Consider the following 24,057-nt stretch of genomic DNA (forward strand, 5'->3'; position numbering starts at 1 on the left):
GTTGTTGTGTGAGGATTCACATTTAGGACTGAACCCAGAGATGCTATACCACTGAGCTACATCTTGTGTCCTTTTTATATTTTTATTTTGAGACAGTGTCTCACAAGATTGCTGAGGGTCTCAGTAAGATGCTGAGATTGTCCTTAAACTTGGAATCCACTTGCTTCAGCCACCAGATGTTGAGGCATATATATTGTTTGATGCCATTATCACCAGCTTTGTTTCAGAAGTACTTTTGAGAATTTCCAGTAGATGTGTGTGTGTGTGTGTTGCTCAATATATAAAGGAGCAGTATTTTAAAGATCATCATACACTAGTGATGTGATGAATATTCGATGTTAAGACTTGAAGAAATAATTCATACTGTAAGCATTAGGGAGCTATTAGAAATTATTAACTGTCTCGACAAAGAATTTGGACTTCCTACTCCTCTCATAAGTGGAATCACAGTATATATGTTTCATATTACTGTAGAAGGCCTTTACCAAACTTTGCAAGATGCTATTTAATATCAGAAGAAAGCTGACACTACCATTCCTTTCTTGCCAAATATTGGAAAATTTAATTAAATAGACATTTGACTTCAAGAAGGCAATGTTGAAAACTAAATAAACTTTATCCTTTTAACCTTATTGACTGACCAAAGTAACATGAAAACATCAATACCTCTCTGCAAAGAGAACTCAAATTGGATGAACTTTGTCTCTGTCAAGGATGTGATTACTAATGGAGGTGGCAGAGCCAGACTTAAAATCAAATTACTCTGATGTGACAGCTTAATCTTAGACTTAACATAATCTTTATTCTACCACTTTGAAACTTCTTGGTGATTTAATGGAATCTAACATTATAAGATTTAGGCATGACAGTTAGAATTCTGGCTTGTCATATGTTGGTTTCCTAACACACACACACACACACACACACAAATAAAATAAATAATTATTTTTGGTGCATATAGAGCTCACCATTTCTTCTCAAGCTACAGAAACGTGAACAAAACAGTTAAAATGTTAATTTTATTAGTTTTTATAAAAAATGAGTCATACTAAGTTAAAGCATAATAAGATAACAACATAAAACAAAGGAGATACTTTGTTTTTATTGCAATTATTGTTTTTTCTTTTCACAAAATTGGAGAGCATTAAAGCTTACAAAACTAGAATAAAATAGAAAAAAAGCTGTCATTAACTTTAAGTACTTTCATTGATTTTGGCATTTTCCCCAAATTTTAAATTATCTTCACTTCAGAAAGCATCATAATGAAAGAAATAACAATTACTTATGGCCATTGAGGGAGTTTGTAAAGAGTAAAATTATTGATATATAATGATTTTCAAGATAAGCACTCATATTTTTCCATAACCTGTCAAGAACACCGAAGTTTCATACATTTTTTGAAGAATTATGATAATTGAATTCCTCAATGTATAAGAAATTCTATAAAGCAAAATAAAGATTATAACATCAGATTTAATTTGGGAGAGTACCTTCAAAATATAGAGAAGTATTGACACAATCAATGAGAAAGAAAGATAAAATGACTTATTGTCAGTTGAGAGGCAGGAAAAAACTCAAATAACCAATATTTTGATGGTACAATACTTTACATAGAGTTTGAGAAAAATGTAATGAAAAGAAGTGCAGAGGAAAGGGGAGGAAAGATTGCCAAATAGATTTTTAAAAAAGAGGTCTGTGAGAAGCAGTAAGGTATTCTTTAGAAAAGAAAAGTTTCACGTAAGTTGAAGGAAGAGCTTAATAAAAGAAGAGATGATACAACTGCTGCAGAAATTGAAGAATGAATTTGGAGAAAACAGAATTTGACTCAAAATAATTTTTTTCGTGATTTCTGATAAATATAATTATCAAATTGATAGAAGGTCTTATACTGAAGAAAGATAGCTACTAAATGCTTCAACTAGTATATCATTAAAGTAATTCATAAATACATATCTTCCAGCCTTGTTGCCATTATAGACATGAATTCGTATATATAGGAATGCCTCATTTTTTAGTCAGTGCAAAGCCACCTTTCTTCTTCGATTGTATTTTGATTGAGTAAGCTCCCTACTACTGATGTATGTTATGAGATACTCCAAAGTTTATTTCAGGAGAACTCCAAATCAAATCACTGCACAATATGTGAAACTCATGCCTCAAATGTCAGCTAAGGCTAATGTCAGCAATGCTATGGGGTCCCCTTCACTTCACTAGAGAACGAAAGGTCACAGGTTCAATCCTATTTGGCTTTATCCTACAGCAGGAGCCACTGACTGCCTTCAGCAAACAGATTATCTTGTGTCAAGTGGATGAGTACCTCCCTGCTATTTGAAAAATAAAAAACAAAGAAAGTAACTCTTAATAAATCAAGAGATATAATCTTACCAATGAAGATTTAAATATAATTCAACTTATCAAATAGGAAGCAAAATAAAACTAATTTTCACCAATAGAGAATGATTGAATACATCACACATCAAATTATGATGTATTATAAAGCCCTTATAAACAATCAAATAAATTTATACTGGCTGACTCAGGGGGAATTTAACAATAGTTTTTTCAGTGAAAAAAGAGTCTATATAATATGATTCTAGTTTTTATGTAAAAATTAAATATATGCACAATTCTCCAAAGGAAACATGAACACAGAGAAAACTGTGAGGAATATATACTGTTACGCATATGTGTGTAAAATATAATTTTATCCTTGTAAAATCATATGTGTTATATTTGTAAAGTAATATATAAAATGATGTTCACTTTATTGGCAGTGGGATTTATATCAGTAATAGAAACTCAAGCAAACTTTCATTTTCATATGTATTTTAGTAGTATTTTCATTATTTGTTTATTCTTTATGTAAACAGAAAAAAAAGTTTATTTTATAAAGAAGAAAAAAATGAGGGATGGAGTTGTAGCTCAGTTGGTAGAGCACTTACTTTGCAAGTGTGAGGCACTGGGTTCGATTCTAGCATTACATAAAACAAATAATGGCATTGAGTCTATATACAACTAAAAAATGTTTTGTTTTTTTTTAAATAAGTGTCTTGGATTCAATTTAATCCATCAGCCTGAAATATGTCATGCAACCTATTCCTGTTAGGCACTACACAAAAATATTGCAATCCATACTTGATAATCAGGTATTCTTGGTCTTTACCAAGGAAGTTTTAATGCATTTGGTACTGAATGCACTCTTATACAAATACATATTTGTAGTTAGTTAAAACAAACCCGTGGTAGGCTGAATAATCCCCCCAACCCTCACAAAGATGCCCACACCCTAATCTTTAGGACTAATTAATATTTTACCATTCAGGGAAAAGGAATTTTCCAGTAAGACTGAATTAAGGATTTTGAAATGAGGAGATGATCCAGAATTATACAGGTGCCTCAGTTTAATCATAAGGGTTTTTATTAAAGGGGTAGGGGTGGAGGGGAAGAAGATCAATGGCAGAGAAAAGATGTGAAAGTGGAAGAATAGACTATGGGACTGATGTACTTTGAGAGAGGAAGAAGAGGTGGTAGGTGGCTTCTAGGAGATGCAAACAAACAACCAATCAGGAAGCAGATTTTTTACTCCCTAAAGACTACAAAAGGATTGTTGCCCTGCCAACACTCTAATTTAGATTTCTGACTTTTCTAATTCCAACAGATGAAACCTGTGTTGATGTAAGTCACCAAGTTAGTGGTTGGCAATCTAACATCATAGCAACAGGAAACTAATGCACAAGCTTAACAATTATTAATGGCAACAAGACCTCACAATAAGATGAAGTTCAGGGCAAAAGTTAAGGAACAATCAGCAGTGACCACCCCACTGCCAACTGTACTTTGTCTCCATTCTTGTTATGACAATAGGTTCCTAACAATGATTCCTACCTGCATCCTGATAAAAATTCTTTTCAAATTAATCTAACTTTGACCTGGTCCCATTTCTTTTAAGCAACAAGCTACAGAGCAGTTGCCTATTTTGCAATAATACCTGGTTAGCCAAGAGACAAACAAGAGTCAAAGGCACTTGGATGAACTACTTGACTTATATTCCTATTTTCTTTAATTATAAAACAGAAGTCATATCACATAACTAAACAGATTGCCATAAGAACACAATGATACCAGAAATAAGTATTTCAATGCACTTCTGGTTTATGGTACTTGCTCAGTAAATAAGATCTGCTGTCAGGAAAAAAAGGTCTTAATTTTCCCTACCCATTTCTCATCTTCATTTTTTGATTTTGAAAATCAAGTAGAGGAGTCATATCTATTTTTATTAAACACTCTGAATACTATTTCTCAATCAGTTGTTTGCTGAGCTGTCAGCTTCTAAGTCATTCCAGCTTCCACTCCAATCAGAGAATGAACGGTTCACTATTTAATGATTAATTTGCATCAAATAGTTACCTAGCAACCACCACTAATATAAAATTAGATCTGAGTTTTTGTGAAAGTCTACAATCTACTTAAAAGGTTTGAAGATTGATGAAGAATAGTTATTTTCAGAATTTTAACTCTTAAAAACACCCCCAGATAGAATATGTCAAGATCTTAAATCAGGACTGCACAATAGTCTTTAGTTATTCAGAATTTAATAATTCAGATATTTTTCAAGTATGAGTGAGTACCTACAATGTATGGAAGATCTTAAAATAATTAAAGATTTTATTAGTGCATGTTAATTAAACAGAATAGTGGGTTTCATTTGTAATATTCCTATATGCATATAACATATTATGATCATTTCCACAAACCCCCAAATAAATTTTCATTAACACAAATTATGTAATGGAAGCCATTTTAATTATATTACACATATTACTTATTTGAATCCTCAATATAGCTTTGAGGAAGGTGCTATCACTGAAGAAATAAATTATTTCTCTAAATCATCAAATTCACTTTTATATACCTAGTTAACAATGAGACTCTTCATCCCTAATATTCATCAAAGAGGAAAAAAGATCTTGATTCCCACAAGTTAGGTGAAAGAAAAAAGGAAGAAAAAAGGAAAGGAAAAGGTCACCATAGCCCTTATAGCTGGACCCTATTAGCTGTGGATCTTCAAAACTTTTTGAACTAATGATAAATGGAATTTTTACTGAAGCACTCCCACTGGTGTTCAAGCTACTGCCTGAAGATAGAGATAAGGCATTTCAACTTTGGAAAATATTATCTGATATCCCCAAGGAGTAGCAACTGGCAAGATCAGACCAAGTAACATAATACATCACAAACTTGAATTGTGTATTATAATCAATACAAATAAAAAATGTAGACCAATATTGATAAATGGCTGAAGGGGTAAGAGAACTAAAGACATATAATAACATATATTTCCCTACACTTATCATCGATTCTTAAAAAAAGGGCAGTACACACCATCTGTTGTCTAGCAATAATACATAATTAGTGAGTTTCACCATTGGTATTTGAGCCCACTTAATATGGGCATTAGTCAGTGCCTTTTAAAATGTAATGGTTTTAAGAGGTTGTCATGATAATATACCTCGAACAATAATCTTCTGCTAGGAAGAGACATTTCTTGATACTCAGCTTGATGAGTTTGGGTGCATAACTGTTGGAAAGCAATAGATCTGGACAAGATGAAATTCTGCCATAACAATTTTCTATTAGATTCTGATACAAATGATTAACCAGCTAGTAAGTGTATTGGTTTTGAGCAATCAGAATGAATCCAAGAGGAAAAAAGTAAGCAACAAATGTATTTCATTTTCAACAATTTGAATATGCTCTCACTTCTGAAAATTTCCTCTTATCTTGAAAAACAGCATCAAATGTGTTGTCTAAATGTAAGGAGAATAGAAAAGAGAGCCAGTCAAGGAAGGTCATACTAAATTGAGGAAAACAGTTAAGTTCTGCTTTAGGAGAGATTCACTCTTCCCTTCTGACCACAATTCCATAATTCTGTGTGCTTATTTTTAAACTACAGACAACTTTGGCAACTTTTAATTATCTATGTAATAGAGCACTGAATCCATCTGAAGCTGCTCTAAAAACTGAGACCAGAAAAAAAGCTGCTTCAGAAATTTGGATGCGTAATTTGGGTGCAAAAAGAAAATTGAATAGTATGCAGTGATTTACTGTATAAAGCATAGAAAAGAAAAATACACAAACATCTTCCTTAAAAATGTTCATTTACTGACTTTTCCAGGCAATTTTGAAATAAATTTATGAGAAAGGCCATAATGTTTGAGATCCAACCACTTGTATAAAGATTTTTCCTTTGCAATATTGAGAAAGTTGGATTTTTGGTATCACAATTTATCATTAATCATCTTAATTATTGGCTACACTGAAGGCAAACAAAGGACAGAAGTCTATGTTGTCATATTAAGACCACTTTGAATTTTGAAATTTCTCTAGAAGAATATGAATTAAAGTGAGATGCTAGATACAATGCCAAATTTCAATTAAAATAATATATTTTAATATTTTTAGTTGAGAGTAAGTCTTAGGCACTCTTTCATCTTTAGTCTGTACAGAAACTATTTTGGAAATTTAAAGAACCAGAGTAGCTTGAAGGAAAAGAGAACTCAACTAGCAATTAAGTCAATGAGTTCTAAATGTATAATCACCAGCTATCTCCCTATCAGTCTTGGATTTTTCATCTACAAAAGAAAAAAAAATAAAAGATGGGCTTAGATTTTTTATAATTAAATTCTATGGTTAAAAATCAAACAATGTCTGTCTAGCCCCATATAATAGGTGCTCAGTTAGTATTTGAATGGACTAAAGGAACAGGCTGAGTTTCACCTGGAGATGTTTTTGGGACACTGGCACTTCCTTTATTATGTGTGGGAAGAAATGGGGCCAAAAGTAAATATCTTAGTATCAACTGTTAACACTAGTGGAGGAAAGTATGGGAAATGGGCGACATCACTAATGTTACTAGTTACCTTGGGTTTGATTCATGCAATTGCTAGTACCATTAGGTCTAGTCCAAGGCAAAAGCAAAGAAGGAAATTTAGGTGATAAAAGAAACCACAGAAACCTGGAGGCCTGACTGTGGATTTGAAAAATTTGATTATGAAAATTATGATTGAGCCTAACATACAGGTATTTAATATCTAATTAAGGATTCAAATTGAAATTTGAGGTTAAAGAGCAACCCCATAACAAAGAACTGGGCTAAGGGAAATGGCATATGGAAGATGTTCTTGTAACTAGTTCTGTGAGGTTCAGAGCATACCTCAAAGTCTAGAGGTGATCTGAAAGTTAAAAAAAAAAAAATAGGGGAATTAAGGCAGAAGGTCTGTGAAACTATACTGGACGTCCAGGGAACTAGAGAATAACATAACTTGACAGTGCCTGGAATTTCCCAAATCCTTGGGATAAATTGACAGCACTACATAATTCCAAGCCTCAGGGCATTATGGCCCTGATTGTCAGAGACAAGGAAAATGAGTGGGATGCAACAGGCATATTAAGTTGACTGGTTACAATGTGATGTATGGAGTATTTCCAATGTGGCTGCCTTTGTAAAAGGAATTTTCGTATACTTCATTTTGACAGAAATTCTTTAAATTGATTACATTCCTATTTCCTATGTGAAGAGAATGATTCGCAGAACACTAGAGCATAGATAGTATCTTGCAAAGCCAGAACGTAAATTCAACTCTATTTGATTTTAAGGCTCTCAGACTTAATCACTAAGGTAGAACCTCTTATGCTTAAGAAAATTTAGTAAGGTAAAGATGGAGAAAATTCAGTAGACTCTGGCACAGTCAATGTTAAAATTAGAAATACACATTTGCCTTAGAGATTTACTTAGAATAGCTACTTCTTTTTTCCCATATAACTTAGTCTTCTATTATTATGTTTCTGTACTAGTTGAATCAGGAAAGCGATTCATACAGAATATAATATATTCATGATATACTGTGTTAAGAACTAGATGGCATTGGATTTTCTTCCCATCTTTTGGTTCTATATTGGTATGACTGTTTAGTGAATGAGATTATGATGAGTAGATTAAGGGTTCTTGGAAGTTAGGAACCAGTGATGTTTACATAATTGGGAGTAGTTGGACTTTGGACAATGTTTTCAAGTGACTGAGTTTCAAGGATTGGTCTAGCTAAATTAACGCACACAGAGCAGGATAGGAAGTCCATAAATATGAATTTAATTCAAGTACCATAATATTAGGAAAAATTCCTGTCTGTTGAAACGTAAAAGAAAATTTAAATGAAAACTCCCTACATTTATTCCCTTCATTAATGTAGCTAATATATGCACAGCAAACTCCTTTGACCTATTCATCAATTTTGCTGCCTTATGTAGAGAATATAAGTGCAAAGTAGTGAAATTGACTTTAATAAATACTAATTTAACTTGGGTTAAACATATTCATAAAGAAAATAAAATGACTTATCCACATTGACCTATTTTACATCTTACATGTAGTTACTCCATGAGAGAAGGTATGTGTATGTGTATATATATATATTTTTTTCATATTTTAAAAACAGTATGTCAGAAATACATGATAATCTTTATTTAGAAAGCAATGCTGTGTTTATTGGTCCATATACTAATTAAAAATATTATTTTTTCCTTTGTACTCATCATTTTTGATACAAAACTATAATAGGTTGCATTAGTTTCTTATTGATGCTCTAATATACTATCACACACTTAGTGGCTCCAAACAACACACATTGTCAGAATCCAAAATGTGAATTGTTTGGGTTTTTTTTTTGTGTGTGGGGGGGTCTTACCAAGGACTGAATTCAGGGGTACTTGAGTCACATCCCCAGCCCTAGTTTGTATTTAATTTAGAGAAGTGTGTCATGGAATTGGTTGGCTTTGAACTTGTGATCCTGCTGCATCAGCCTCCTGAGCTGCTGGGATTACAGGCATGTGCCACTATGCCCAGCTCCAAAGTGGGTCTTAAGGGATCAAATCAAAAGATTTCATCACAGTTGTTTACTCTGGGTTCTCTAGGGGAAATTTGATTTCCTTGTAATTTCCAAATAATAAAGGCTGCCTATATTCATTCCTCCATTTTTCAATTTGCATTGTTACAACTTCTGTTTATATTGTCATATCTTCTCTCTCCAACACTGACCCAACTGTTATCAAATCAGGCCCACTTGGATAACCAGGAAAATCTCATCTCAGCATCATTAATTTAATCACACTTCAAAGGCTTCTTTGCCTTTTGGTAACATATCATAGGTTTTGAAGATTAGGACACAGGCTTTATGGGACCATGATTGAGCCTAACATATAGATATTTAATTATCTAACTTTAGAACTTTTGGAATTTATGGAAGGGTATTGAAGAAATTTTAGGCAACGTAAAATGTTTACAATATTCACAGAAATTATGGTCATTTACCATCGGAAAAATTCCTCCACATAGAAAAAAATGTGATTTCCCACCTTCCTAACTTCTCATTTTAATAAGGTAGCATGTTAAATTTAAATACATGAACAAAGTAAATTCTAAGTCAGTTAATTTTTTCTAATTTTATAAAAGTAATAATTGGAACAGAAGAAAATTAACAATGCTAATTCACTGTTTTAATTGATTTCATACTTATTTAGATATATTTTATCAGAATAGTTAACTCCATAAATCTCACACAACATAAAGTCTACTACAGACTGGGTATACCTTATCTAAAATACTTGGGAGTGGAAGTATTTCAGATTTTTGAAATTATATATACATATTCAGATGTCTTGGGGACAGGACTCAAGTCTAAATGCAAAACTCATTATGTTTCATATGCACCATATACAGATGGTCTAATAGTAATAGCTTTTAATAATTTTAGAGCAACTATGTTGTTTTTTGCTTTTTGTTTTTTGGTACCAGGGATTTAACCCAGGGGCATTTAACCACTGAACCACATCCCAGCACATTCCCAGACATTTCATATATTTTATTTAGAGACATGTTCTCATTGAATTGCTTAGGGCCTCTCTAAGTTGTTGAGGCTGGCTTTGAAATCACAATCCTGAGCCACTGGGATTATAGGTATGCCCATCACACCAGGCTGCAACTGTGTTTGGACAAGATTTTCCAATTTTATCAGTATCCAAAACATTTCAGTTTTTAAAGCATTTAAAATTCCAGATTTTTATGTTAGAAATATTACATCTTTATAAGATTTTCAACACAAAGTACTTTTGGGGAAAAGCTCACCTTTACATGTTTTCAATACTTTTCTTCCCCAATGTTCTATAATTTATAAACAAGACAATTTAACCTCATGTGTTTGCATGTTTACATTAGACAATTTGATTGTCCTATAAAATTTTCTTTGAATTAAATTTATGTATGGAAACACTATAATTTTACTATTTCAAATAGAGCAAAATGAGCACAGTTAAGCTAACTCTTCAAACTTTTAGTTATTCTATAATGAAGATTTACTTCCTAAAACAAATATTTTCCTACCTCTGGCAAATCAAATTCATTTTTTTAATATTCTCAAATCATCTTGCTTCCTCAATAATTAGCATATGAGTGTACATTTACATATGAGTAATCTTCTATAGGTATATGACATACTATCTAAGTGTTGACATCGTGCGAGAGTTGGTTTATTGGATTAAGTTTGCTTTTTGTTACACTAATATAATACAGTATTTTCTACAATGTATATATATTTTTAATTTTTTCTGTGGTGTTGATGGACCTTTATTTTATTTGTTTATATGTGGTGCTGAGAATCGAATCCAGTGCCTCACATATGCTAGGCAAGCATTCTACTACTGAGCCACACCCGAGCCCTGCAATGTATATTTTAAAGAAAAATTTATTTTTGCAAATATATTTTGATTCTCAATAAATCACAGAAATTTAAAAGACATTACTGCTCATTATTGATGGTGGCAGTTATTGAGAGGTGGTTAGCAGCTCTAAGAGGTTCTCTTATTCTTTGGCAGGAACACAGTCACCTTACTCTTGTACCAAAAAAAGCAGAATTCTTCCCCTGCTCAAGGCTTGGGGAGCTACATGCCCTCTGCTTTGAACCTTATTCCTTTGGCCTTTGCCCATTTTTTTCTTGTTCTTCAGATCTTATGAATTCTCCCTTTAGAGAAGCCCTTGATTAATCCTGGTTTTTCATTATTTTCTATCCTTGAATCATGTTTGCTTTCCATTTGCATTTTATCATGAGCTTTATTTCATACACTGGTTCATATGTTCACTATTCAAAGGCAATTAGCACAGTGACTGATAGTTGGCATGAATCAACTGATAGAATTATCATCCGTTTACATCTATGAGCACCAAACTCTAGAACAACAGTTGCTAATTTAAATATCTTCAGGAGCCAGGAAACATTGAAAATGATTATGATTGCTGGAAGACAGAAAGTAGAAAGGCATGGATCCCATGTAAGGGCCAGGTCACTCATTTCAAGACCACTGTCCCCATAAGGAGTGCAGACCCAGGTTTGCTCCAGACAGGCTGAATCTGACTTGAAGGTGTTCTGGAGCCTGAGGAGGCCAAATATAGCCTGAACCTGGTCCATAGCCACAAACCTGAACTTTTTGCTTTAAAGTTCACACAGGGATATGATCCTACCTGCTCACATGTTGGTGATTTGCCAACCCTACTGCCCTCCCTGTAAAAGATACTCCAGTAGTGGATTTCATGCTGTCTTGATGTCTCAGCCTCAATTATTATAGGAATTAGGTCAGACAGAACATTTTTAGAACTGATTTATCTGAACAAAGTCCTCATAACTTGGTATAGGTCCACTAGGTCTTGCTCTCTAGATTAATGGATCTTATATTTTTGGAGGCCTGGTTTTTCATTTCATTGTGGAAGTAATACTTCATAATTTCCCCATTAACTGCTTCCCTTTTTAAAGTTTAAGTTAGCCAAAGTTGTTCTTGGCAGAAGTGCAAATAAATATATATATTTCTTATTCATGTATCAGATAATTACTCTTTTTTCGAATTCTGAGGATTGAATCTAGAGCCATGAGCATGCTAGGCAAATGCTCTACCACTAAGCTGCAACCATAGTCTTTAGATATTTACATTTGGAAACACTTCATTGTCTTTTTCATGTTTGGCATTGTAAAAAGTATTATATTCCAGAGAAATCACAGTAAACAGGGAAGTCCAGAATTCCTACTTTGTCCATCTCTGGGGCATTTGGATAGGTTGCAAATAGCAAAATGTTCTGGTTTTACATTTACTATATAATTATTACCTTACTTTGCCCCTCTACTCAAAATTAGTGCCCTTTTCCCTCAAAAGTCCATTCATCCATTCTGATGTAACTCATAGGGTCATTTTCTCTTCAAAAACTATCCTGAAGATATTCACCCCACCCCAGTCAGTCATCAGTCACTTTGGATCAGTGTCTTCTCAGTACATTGCTAATATGAAAGGCTTAATTGTGTTGCTGGACTAACAATCATAACTTTGGGGACCTTGCTGAACTTGAGGCTAAAATCTTTACTAATTTTCTATTCCAAGTGTTTTTCTTAATGCCTGGTATGCAGTAGGTACTCAAGAGTAGTTGATTGATGGAAAGAAGGTAAAAAAGGGTGGTAACCCAATCAAATGGCAAAATCGAATTGACAATAATTCCCATGCACATAAGAAGCAGCTGGACAAAAGTAAGACTTTGGGATCAGAACATCTCCATCTATACTTCTGTTTTTTAAACCGTTTAAAACAATTTCTATGAATATCTACTTTTTTGGAACACAAAGGTTTTGATTAAGTATGAATAATTAATTCATTTGCAAAATCTTTTATTTGTTAGGTACAAGACAGTGTGAAGGAGAAAGAAAGTATATGGGAGAGAAAGAAGCTCTTGTGAAGAAGAAAAAGAACAGGAGAAGAGAAAGGATGAATTTTATGACTCTCAGAAATACCATTCTAAAAAGATAGAATTTATATAGCTGACACTTGCAGAGGGAGTAATGTTTAAATAAGAGATGGTTTTTGTTAAATTTTAAGGAGATATACAGAAGAATAATACGAAAAAAACTTTTGGTTGCTAGTAACATTCCTGCAGAAAACAAGTATAATTAAACAAATTGAAGCAACTAAAATTTACATTTTTATTTTTATAATTGATCTTTGAATTAATAAGGTCTTGTTTGCATATAAGACATTCTTCTGTTTATCATTCTTGCAATGGACATAGTAATTTTGGAGGAATCATTTCCTTTTTATTTTAATCATTACCCATTCATTGAATGGCTCCTGTATGTCTAAAAATGGGAATAGAAAATGAGGTATTGAAAATTAAAATGTACCTTAACACTTATTTTCTCTTTCTAAACGTAAAAATGTCAGTAAATTGTAGTAAAGTGAGTTAAAAATGTCATTGCTTATTTACATACTAGTAACCAAAATATGTGTGTATTAAAATAAGCACAGATTTGAAAATGAATTGCAAAAATGTACTTAATTAATTATGATTAACTATTTAAATATCTGGGTTTAGTCAAAGCTTGTTTACTTATAAATTTTAATTTTCCAAAAATACTAATTTTTTATGACTTTTCATAAAGACAATCACACACATGACTATTCAGATAGCTTCTAACACTAAGAAAGCCTTCTAACTAAGCCTTCTAACACTAAGAAAGCCTTAAGAGCTATAAGATTAGTTTAATCAAACACATTTCTAGTAACTCTCCAAATTGTGTACTTTCCCTTCAATTTAAGAAAATCAACCATAAGAGGAATAAGAACTATGTGCTTTGTTATTCTGAAAAAGAGAAACAGAGACAAGCTGGATTGTCAGGGAAGAGGAGCTCTTTTGGAGTATAATATGCATAAAATTGTATTGTTGGAAAAAACACCATTTGTCAGCAGGCTATAAAGTAAAGATTCTTTGCTGAGAATATTCTAAGTAGGTGGTTAGTTGTTTAACTGCATTCTCTCTAACACAAGTCATTCTTGTAACCTGCCTCAATGAAGGCAGCTCTACTTGAAAATACCACATTTTCAATCTCAAAGCAGGTCAAAAGGTACGGGGATGGGGTGAGAAGAACAAGGAAGAACAAAAAGGGGGCTTAGGAAATAGTGAGGTTTAATCTCTTAAATACTTGGGTCATTTCCTGGGAGAAAAACATCCACTAAGAAGGAAAATCAAACCTCAAAAGAAAATACAGAGGCTACAAAAGACACTGGAACTAAGGTGTGACAGGAACAGAGAAAAGTATTGATTCATCTGTTACAGATTTTGTTAGAAACAGGGTATCTGTAAACACAGATAAGAAAATACACAACAGAAGAAAGTAGTTAAGACTTAATGAAGACTAAATAAACCATTAGGAATTCTGAAAAAGATTGATATAAGCCACATCATTTGATTCACTCAGAATATTCCCCTAAAGTCATCAGTATTCCATTATGTACCTATTTATTGACTTCTAAACTTCCGTGCAAGAATTACTGTAAGTTGGGCTGGGGATGTAGTTTGATGGTACAGGAGTATTGCCTTCACATGGGTGAGGCCCTGGGTTCAATATCCCATAATATACACACATGCACACACACAAATTGTTCTAAGCTTCTTGGGACATTTGCTTTTCTTATGTAATACACTCATCTTTGTTGAATTTTTGTCTGCATTAACTCTAATATGCTTCTTTAGTATTGACATATTTTCCTAAAAACTTGTTTTCCTAAATTTCTCATGATAATAATCTCACCTAAAAAATCAAAGTTGCTGTAGAAACACATACAATGTATATAAAGAAAGACAATATTGATAATAATAATATTTTTCACATAGCAATATTAAGAAAACATTCATAAATACTAAATGTATTTTAGTGTGTGTCACTCAATAGTGATGCATTCTTAGAAATGAATCATTAGGTGATTTTTGCCATTGTGTAAACAACTTAGAGTATATTTACACAGAAGTATCTGATATGACTTATCCTACACCTGGGCTGTGCAGCTGATTGCTGCAAACCTGTAACACATTACTGTACTGAATGCTGCAGGCAACTAAAACAAACCAAACATATTTGTGCATCTAAGCATATCTAAAATAGAAAAGGTGCAGTAAAAGTCCCAGGTAACAGGAATCCATCAGTTCCATTATAATTTCATGGGACTGCCATCATAAGTGTTCTGCCAATCACTACAATGTTCTATGTCACACGACTGTTCTGACATGTTTAACAGTTTGTGGTCCTAAATCCAAAAATGGAAATAGATATTACTGAATCATATAACAGAATAGAACTTTAATGGGTTTGTTTATTAGGTATTTAATAAGAAAACTGTCAAATATTAAATCCTAAATCTGAAGTTTGCCTTACACTAATGCAATAAAGGTCTTTAGAATGTGATGGACATCATTTTCCAAAGTACATGTATGAAGACTTGAATTGGGTGTTAACATACTTTATATATAAACAGACATGAAAAGTTGTGGGATATATGTGTAATAAGAATTGTAATGCCAAAAAACAAAACAAAGTACATGTATAAAAGCATGAATTGGCGTGAACATACTCTATATACAAAGATATGAAAAACTTTATTCTATATGTGTAATAAGAACTGTAATGCATTCCGTTGTCATGTATTTAAAAAATAAAATCAATAAAACTAAAAAAAGAATCATGAAGATATAAATAATAATAAAAATCATTTAAAACATCTTCCTCAATTACTCTTTAGAAAAGAGGCACATTCTAAATTCTAGGTAGTATTTTTAATGGCACAAAATAGCTAATGCCCCAAAACTCCATGAAATGTTTTGGGAAAAGGCATAGGGAAATTCAATTGCTCTAAATAATGGAGCAGAAGCTTCTTAATAATAAATAGCTGAGAGACTAAGAAAAAGGATCTAAGCCCTTGAAGCATCTGTGTTCACCACAGGCCATTACCATATTGCTAAAAATTATAAGAACTAAATATTAAAGAAGATTAAATAACTCACAAAAGTATAAAGGGAAAAATCTAAGGGGAGAAGAAATATAGCTTGTCCTGGTTCTGCCATTCTCTCAAAAGTCTACATTTTACATGAACACATATGTAGCCTGATTACTCTTCAGTAAAATGACAACACTCATACCTGCCAGGGAGGGTCTTGTGGGGATTCAATAAAATAATGTATGTAACCATTTAATCTATGTAGTAAATGACATGTAGCAAGTATCAATAAATGGTAAGAATTTTAAAGTAATGAATTTTTTCAGCATTGAAAAAATGCACTTTATGCTTAAGAAAAGAAAACAGTTGCATGTTGATCTATATTAGGATTAATCAACCAGGGAAGATCTAAGGATAAGATACTGAACATTTTAATGGCTTACTCATGCAAAAGAACCCAGCCTTTTTGTTAAATAGTCAGACCATTTTCTAAGCCCAGAGTGCCTGATTTTTGTATTGAATCAACCCACCTCTCCAATGAGCCACAACAGTTTACTTTAGAGTTTATACTTTCCTTTACATTATTTTCTTTTAAAATCATGTTGAATTTAGTAAATGAATTCCAATCCTGCATTACATTTTTAACTGAAACATAATGAAAATAATTTAAACAAACATGACCATGCTATATAGTATAAATTAAACCAACATATACAGTAGCTAGTAGGAACACCTAAGTTTATAATTCTTATTTAGTGGAAGAATCAGATAAATATTTTAATAAGCAACATATTCATAAGGCAGTCACTAAAGTTTCAGGATTATCAGAAATCTCCAATACAGGAATATTAAGGTAAAGAATTGAATTGCCCATTCCTAAATATTTATGAGAGAAAAGAAACCTGTGGTAAACCATGATCCTTTTAAAGTACATGAGCAAGTTCTTATTTATATTGAAGTGATAAAGTAGATGATATTTTACCAAGAGTTGGCATAGAATATTGGAGTAGAGATCTCAAAGAAATTCTATTGAAATACAGGAAACCAAAGAGACAGCTGTGAAGTTTGTTACTATTAAAAAATGAAGATGAAATCTACAAACTGACATTTTACTTCTGCTTTCATGTTTCAAAGTATGAAAATGAAAAATATAAATGTAAGTTTTTTAAAAAAAGAGGTTCACCTTATTGTATATTTTAATAAAATGCCTTCCTAGAATAAGATTCTACCTTATTTCTATGTATTTAATAAGATCTTATTATGCAACCCAGGTATAACTATCCCACTTCCAAGATGGCCTTTGAATTTCATTTCTTTAAAAATTCACTCTTGAACAATAAATGTTCAGTAGGAGTTTTATATTTTTCATAGAAGGGCCTATAGATATAATAATTTAAGAAACATAGTATAATTGAGATTTCAACAAAATGCTTAATGCTTTTTCATAACAAGGAAGATCAGTATATTAAACTTTACTAGGTTTAACTTTCTCTAATCAACCACACTACAAATAACAAAAGTTGAAACTGTCTCTTGATCTCTTTCATTACGATTTTTAATTTTCAATTTATTTCTTGGTGGTCAAATTTCTATTTTTGAAGCATGTTGATTTCTAACTCCTGAGTAATGTGTTGCTGCTTTAAATAAGTGCAAAACAGGCAAGTTTAGAACTATCTCTTGGCTCAGTAAACCAGCTGATCCCCAGATATTTTGCTCCTTCTGAGACATCAAAGGAAGCTGGAACCTGGGATTTGTTTATGATCCCAGGTGTTTTCTATCTTTGGGATGAGCTGAATATCTAAAATGAGACTACAGGATTTCCTGAGTGATTTTCACTAAAAAAAAAAAAAAAAAATCCCATGAATAATTAACTAGTCACTTCAAAAAAGTTTTTGCGATGGTAAGTCTTCCTTTGGGTAAAAAATTCAGAAAATGTTCCACTTCAGATTGTTTGATACTTCATTATTCCTAAAGAAAAAAATATATATATTCCTGGCCCATATCATATATCTGACATAAAGCTTGCAAAGATATCCTTCTGAAGCTTTAAAAAAGTATACTGTGAAGAATGCCTTAACTCATAAAATCCTTGTACCTGTTACAGTCTATTTCCTCTGGAATATATTTCTAAGTCTCCAAGTATTGACAGCATGTGAAGTCTAGTTATAATTGCTTCTATGAAATTCAAAAGTAATCAATTTCTGTACCACTATATGTACATTATTTACCTATTTTCCCATTTGCTCAGACCTGGACAATGCAGGATTGGCATGGTTCTTCTTCAACCTTTTCTTAAATACTTTATATTATTGTATCAAGAAAAGAGTGTCAAAATAGGTGTTGATGTATGGAAATATTAAAAATAAACACTGCAGGAATATGCAGGAAATATTTAATTCTTCCAGTGGTGGGGAAGGTCTATGATCCTCAAAAGCTAAAATCAGCCCCCTTTTTTCATTTGTATGATTACTTAAATTTTTTCACAGATAATGTTTTATAAATTCATGTAAAACAAAGATTAATATTTTTTCTTACAAGAAAAGACAGGAATATACATACTGTAAGGGACACATTCATACTGCACTTCAAGGTATTTATAGGTTCCTGGACATGGGTCCGGAAAAACATCAGGGCCTGCCACCACTGCACATTGGGTTCTGTTATTGCATCTGAAATAATAAAAAAAGAAGAAACAGTAAGTTTGTGTTAAGTTAAATCATTATCAACATCAACACTAACTTTAATTTAGTTCTAATTACCTATTTAAGTAAGATTTTGATGGACTTAGGGCTGTAGAGTGATTAAGGGAATCATTATCTATAGTATTCTTTTAAAAACTAGACATAAAAATCAATATATTCAGTTTTCTTATATTAACTAATGTTTGGTTGAATACATCATAATTTTGAGGCAAAAGTTAAGTTCTGCTGAAGCAATACAAACTGGTCCATAGAATATTGCCAATGTGAAGATGGGTAAGGAACATTGTTCAACAGGAAAGATCCACCCCCATTTCAAAAAAAATGTCCTGAAGAAAACATAACCAGAGTTTCATCAGTTATAAAATAAATTCACTGTTTGTGATGATATACATTTTAAAGACAGTGAAAAGTGACAAATTTTACCCAAGCCTTAAAAAAAATCAGTAAAAAGTTAATATTCATATATTAAAAATTTATATCTTAATTTATTTTACATATACTCCTTACTACATAAATGAAACCATTTTAAGAATTAGAATGTACACACAGGCATATGGCACAGTGAATTCCAATATCAAGTCTATCCACATGAAAAAATGAATAAATTGCCCAAAGATTATGAATAAATTGAATAAATGAATAAATTTCCCAAAGATCAGTAGAGTAGAGGAACAGGGTAAGGGATGGGAAGTGCTGGGGACTAAATTATAGCAAATTCTATTCCATACTTTTATGCTTATATCAAAATGTATCCTAATGATATATATAATATAAAAGAAATAATAAAAATGATTCATTCCCATTTTCCCTGCTGTTCAGTCAAATAATGACACTAAGTTCACAGATTATAGATCCCAAACGTCAATATCCTATCTATATAATTTAAAATTATATCTTATTATATAATTAGTATATTCTCTTATTATAAAGAAGTTAATAAATATGATTATTGTAAAGAGAGATATAACCTGGGCACTTCTATGATAATTAGACTAATAGACCTGGACTTAATTTATTTTTCAGAAAAAATACATGTAATAAAATAATGTGAAAAAATACTGAAATAGACACTCAAGTTCACAGGGACCTCACTGCTACAATTTTTACTTAAAATCTTTCTGTATTCAATTCTTCTTTCCATAAGTAAATTTTTCTGTAGAAAAACAATGGTTTATCCTACCCGTAATACTGGCACAGAATGTATAGGATGAACCTATTAGTTATTCCTGGTTTATGTTTGTGTTTATTCACTTCAGAAGTGTTTATTAAGAAGTGTAATATAACCTCAGGGCTAAATGTTTTCCATTACTTTCTCAAAGAAACACTTCATCCCTGATGCAGTTCATATTTCATAACACATGAGGTATCTTGATTTAAAATGTTTACTCAAGGCTACCATTTGTCAGGCTTAATGAGAATTTTACTTAGTCCCTAAATTAAAATTGATTCATCAGTGATATCTTAAGCTGAAAATATATTCTATACTATCAGTGAAAGATAAATAAAAGCCGATATACTCATTGGGCAGTTCAGACTAACAGTGGATTCTGAGGGTGAATGAGTTCTAAAGTTCCCCTGTGTGGATGCAGAGTCTGAGCAGATGATTAAGCAACTGTGTGATGACATTAGTGTAAATGTGACCATCCTCTTACATGTATGCCAAACTTACAACTTGATATTTTGGTGTACTCATGCTTCTTAAAAAGAGTGGTACATTCTTATTACAAAGATGATTCATTTGAAAAAGTTATCTCAAATTAAGTGATATAGTTTTTGCAATTATACCAAAACAATTTTCACTTTACATTATAAATTACATATAGATAACTTACATACAGATAACTTATCTATACGTAAGAAAATTTGATAAGCAATCATTTGTTGTAAATATTAGTCACCATTGTGAGTTTCAAGAATCTTAATGTTAATTAAAGATACATCAAGGAAGCCTTCAATCAATGAGAATATGTGAAGAGGCATATAAACCAAAAATTATTATGACAGCAATATAGTCTTCATCATTGTTGTATACAAAACAACACTGCTTTACAAAATTCATTTGCAAAAATAATATAGAATTTTATTACTATTTCTGTATCAAATGCTCTTAAAATTAAGGGAAAGGGCATATTCAATCCCTATAATATTATTTTTCTTAAGACAAATATTCTTCATACCTAATATTAAATGTATTTTTAGAACCACAATAAAGGATGACAAAAGAATGCAATAATATGTTCAAATACATCCTAATCCAGCAATACAGAGAAAACATCAAAAATGTATAAAAGTAATTGAATCATTATTTACAGTGATAAAAATTCAGAATTATTTTCATTGGAAACTTTCTGTGAAAACAATCTCCAAACCAACATTTGTGTCACCAGAAGATGACAGTAGTAAATATCATAGAGAATTCTTAAAAAAAAAAAAAAACTCTTGGAAATTCAGGTTTCACAAAAACATTAGGCCAGTTTTTGCTGCTGCTGTTGTTGTTTAATTTCCTCATAGGGTACAGTTTTTGCTATTGTTAACCATTATCATCATTTGTCATTTGTTTCAGGTTAGGTTAATAACAATTAATTACAGATAGTACGAGTTCATTTGAGATAAATGTAAAACAAAGGAGTAGTGATAGAGGAAAAAAAACACAAATTCTGTGAATTGAGAACAGAAACAGAAAACAATTCACTTTAAAACAAAAAGCAAATTTAAAAAACCCAACTACAACACAAGTTCTTTATGAAAACTTAGTTTTGATAACCCAAGTTTTATTAGAAAAATAACCCATATCTGATAATACTTTAAACTTGGCATGTTCACTTATATTCTATTTGAAATTTATTTTATTTTTACATCTTTATTGACTAATAAAATCTTACATAATTAAGGTATAGAATTTGATATTTTGGTATAAGTATACATTGTGAATGATAACCATAGTCACACTGACATAATAACTGACATAACCATCATTTCACAGTTATCATTTATTGTGATGAGAAAATTTAAGATTTATTCTCTTAATAAACTTCAGGTATGCACTAGTCATTATTAACTGTGGCTACCATTCTATAAGTTAAGTCTCTAGAGTATGCTCTTCAAGCATTACTGAAACGTTACACTCTGATCAACATCTCACCATTTCCCCTAAGCCACTCCCTCATATCTTGGTAACCTCCACTCCACTCTCTGCTTCTGTCAGTTCCCTGTGTGTGTGTCTGTGTGTGTGTGTGTGTGTGTGTGTGTGTGTGTGTGTTCCAGTATAAAGGTTTTGAGTTTAATTTGCTATGATTGCAATGGAATCCCCAAATGCACAAAATTTATTCTTATAGATATGGAAAAATGTGCAAGATTTAGCAGACCAATAAAGGCAAACTTGTAAAGTACCTTATAAAAATCAGTGTACTGATGTGTTTTGAAACTTTATGTATTTTCAATTTAATCTCACATAAAATCTCAAAATGTGATATACATTGAAAAATTAATAAAAATTTGTTGATTCATATTAAATCAAATGTATATTTTATTGTTAATGGCTATTTGATATTTATGAACTAAAATAGTTTTATTTTGACAAAACACAATTTAAAGACAAAATTTTACTACAGTGCAAGATACTATCTCCCTATATTCTAAAATATTTTGGTGGAAAATTAAAAACCATAAATTTCTTCACGCATATGTATACACATATACATACATACACAAATGTTTCTGTGTGTTAACTTTAAGGACTTATGAAACTGACTCAATAATATTCTGTAAATAAAGAAAAAAATTTGAAAATAGAGATTGAATTTTTTTTTTCAGTGCTGATGATCAAACCCAGTGTGTTATGGTTTGGATCTGAGGTGTCCCCAAAAGCTCATGTGTGAAACAATGCAAGAATATTCAGAGGTAAAATGTGGGTTATGAAAGTGGGTTATGAAAGTGTGTGGGTTATGAAAGCCTTACCCAATCAGTAAATTAATTCCATGATAGGATTAACTGAATGATAACTGAAGGTGGGTAGGGTATGACTGGAAGAAGTGGGTCACTGGGGGCATGCTTCTGGGGTATATAATTGGTAAGCTGAGTTCAGTCTCTCTCTCTCAACTGCCTGATCATCATGTGAGCCACTTCCCTCTACCATTCTTTTCTGCCAAGATGTTCTGCCTCACTTGATCCCCAAGGAATGTAATCTGGTGTTTTTAATTGAGACCTATGAAACCATGAGCCCCCAATATAATTTTTCTCCTCTACAATTATTCTGGTCAGGTCTTTCAGTCACAGCAGTGAAAGTGCCTTGAGCTCAGGAGTTATAACCAAACTCTGAAAGTATAGTTGTGAGGTCGGTTTGAGGTGGCTAAGGGAACAAAGCACCGAGCAATAACCAATCAGATACCAACAGACAAGCAGTGATAAACACCTGTCAATCAGTGGGATCTCCTGACCCTAGAAGGACCTGGAGCTCAGCAAGATCCCCCAACCAACCCCAGGAGGACAAGGAACCCTAAAACCCTCCCTTCCTGTTCGACGCTCTCCCTTCCTGCCCTAAATCCCAATAAAATTCCAGTCCAGCTGAGCCTGGGCATGTCTCCTCTGAACCCACTCTGTTGGACTGGAGGGTCTCGCCCTGGAGCGAATCTCAATAAAGCCTTGTATAGCAGCTTTTAATCTGCCTCCTTTTGTCACCAGTGCCTGACCTTACAATAGTGATCTCACAAGAAAATCCAATTTTCAAATATTCCACACATTCCTGGCAATGTTTGATAAAGCAAATTATCATAATCATCAGTCAACATTCATATAATATTTTTGAGGCCTATTCCAAAAAATAAAATGATTAATTGTTTTAGATACATGTGCATCAGTCATAGAAGTTGGTTTCCAAAATAAATGAAAATGTGTTTTAATATTAACAAACTCATATGTAATGCTAGGAAAAATATTTCAGTACTGGTTCTGTAACAGTGATTTTGAAAATAAATCTTTCACAAGTTGAATTCTATAACAATGGCTAGATATAATTTTGAAAAAAAACTCATTGAACAATAAATTGAATTGCATCTGTATTAGTTCCTTACCATCTACCTGTGGCAACATTTGAGAGCTTTATATTTTTTACCTGTATATATCGTCAAACAAATGAATTGAAAGGATGTCATACTGAATCATTTAGCTAAGACTTTTTTTTAAAGTCAATACGTTATATTTCCAAACTAAACTATAAAAGAGAAAAACAAGAAGAAACAGAATGAAGCCTTGAGAAAGAGGACTGTAAAGAAAAGGGAATTTTACAAAATTCTACGTTGAAATCAGTTGACATTAAAGCTTATAAAAGCTAAATCACAAGATGAACTAAAAAATGCTTTTGATTTTTATCACTTTTAATAAAGTGCTAAAAAAGAGGCAAACAAGTAATTCTAAATGAGTGCATGAAATGCATATGCATACACTTGGTCTTTATTTCCAAGCCAGGTGCCTTGGCACACATGTAGTCCCAACTACACAGGAGGCTGAG

At 32.1% G+C, this 24,057-nt stretch overlaps 1 protein-coding gene across 8 annotated transcripts in view; it reads right to left on the minus strand.

Annotated features, from left to right (window-relative positions):
- The window catches only part of Adgrl3 (adhesion G protein-coupled receptor L3), a 479,419-nt gene that overhangs the window by 296,064 nt on the left and 159,298 nt on the right, over positions 1-24,057 (minus strand). For 7 of the 8 annotated variants that reach the window (XM_077803548.1, XM_077803550.1, XM_026395016.2 and 4 more), the window contains one exon: positions 18,409-18,518. The exons of the other annotated variant lie outside the window; for it this stretch is intronic. In XM_077803548.1, the coding sequence (XP_077659674.1) occupies positions 18,409-18,518 (110 nt within the window). The remainder of the gene's footprint in view (positions 1-18,408; positions 18,519-24,057) is intronic. 8 annotated transcript variants of the gene reach the window in all.

Source organism: Urocitellus parryii, chromosome 10, assembly GCF_045843805.1.
Source record: "Urocitellus parryii isolate mUroPar1 chromosome 10, mUroPar1.hap1, whole genome shotgun sequence".
In the NCBI taxonomy this organism is placed as follows: domain Eukaryota; kingdom Metazoa; phylum Chordata; class Mammalia; order Rodentia; family Sciuridae; genus Urocitellus; species Urocitellus parryii.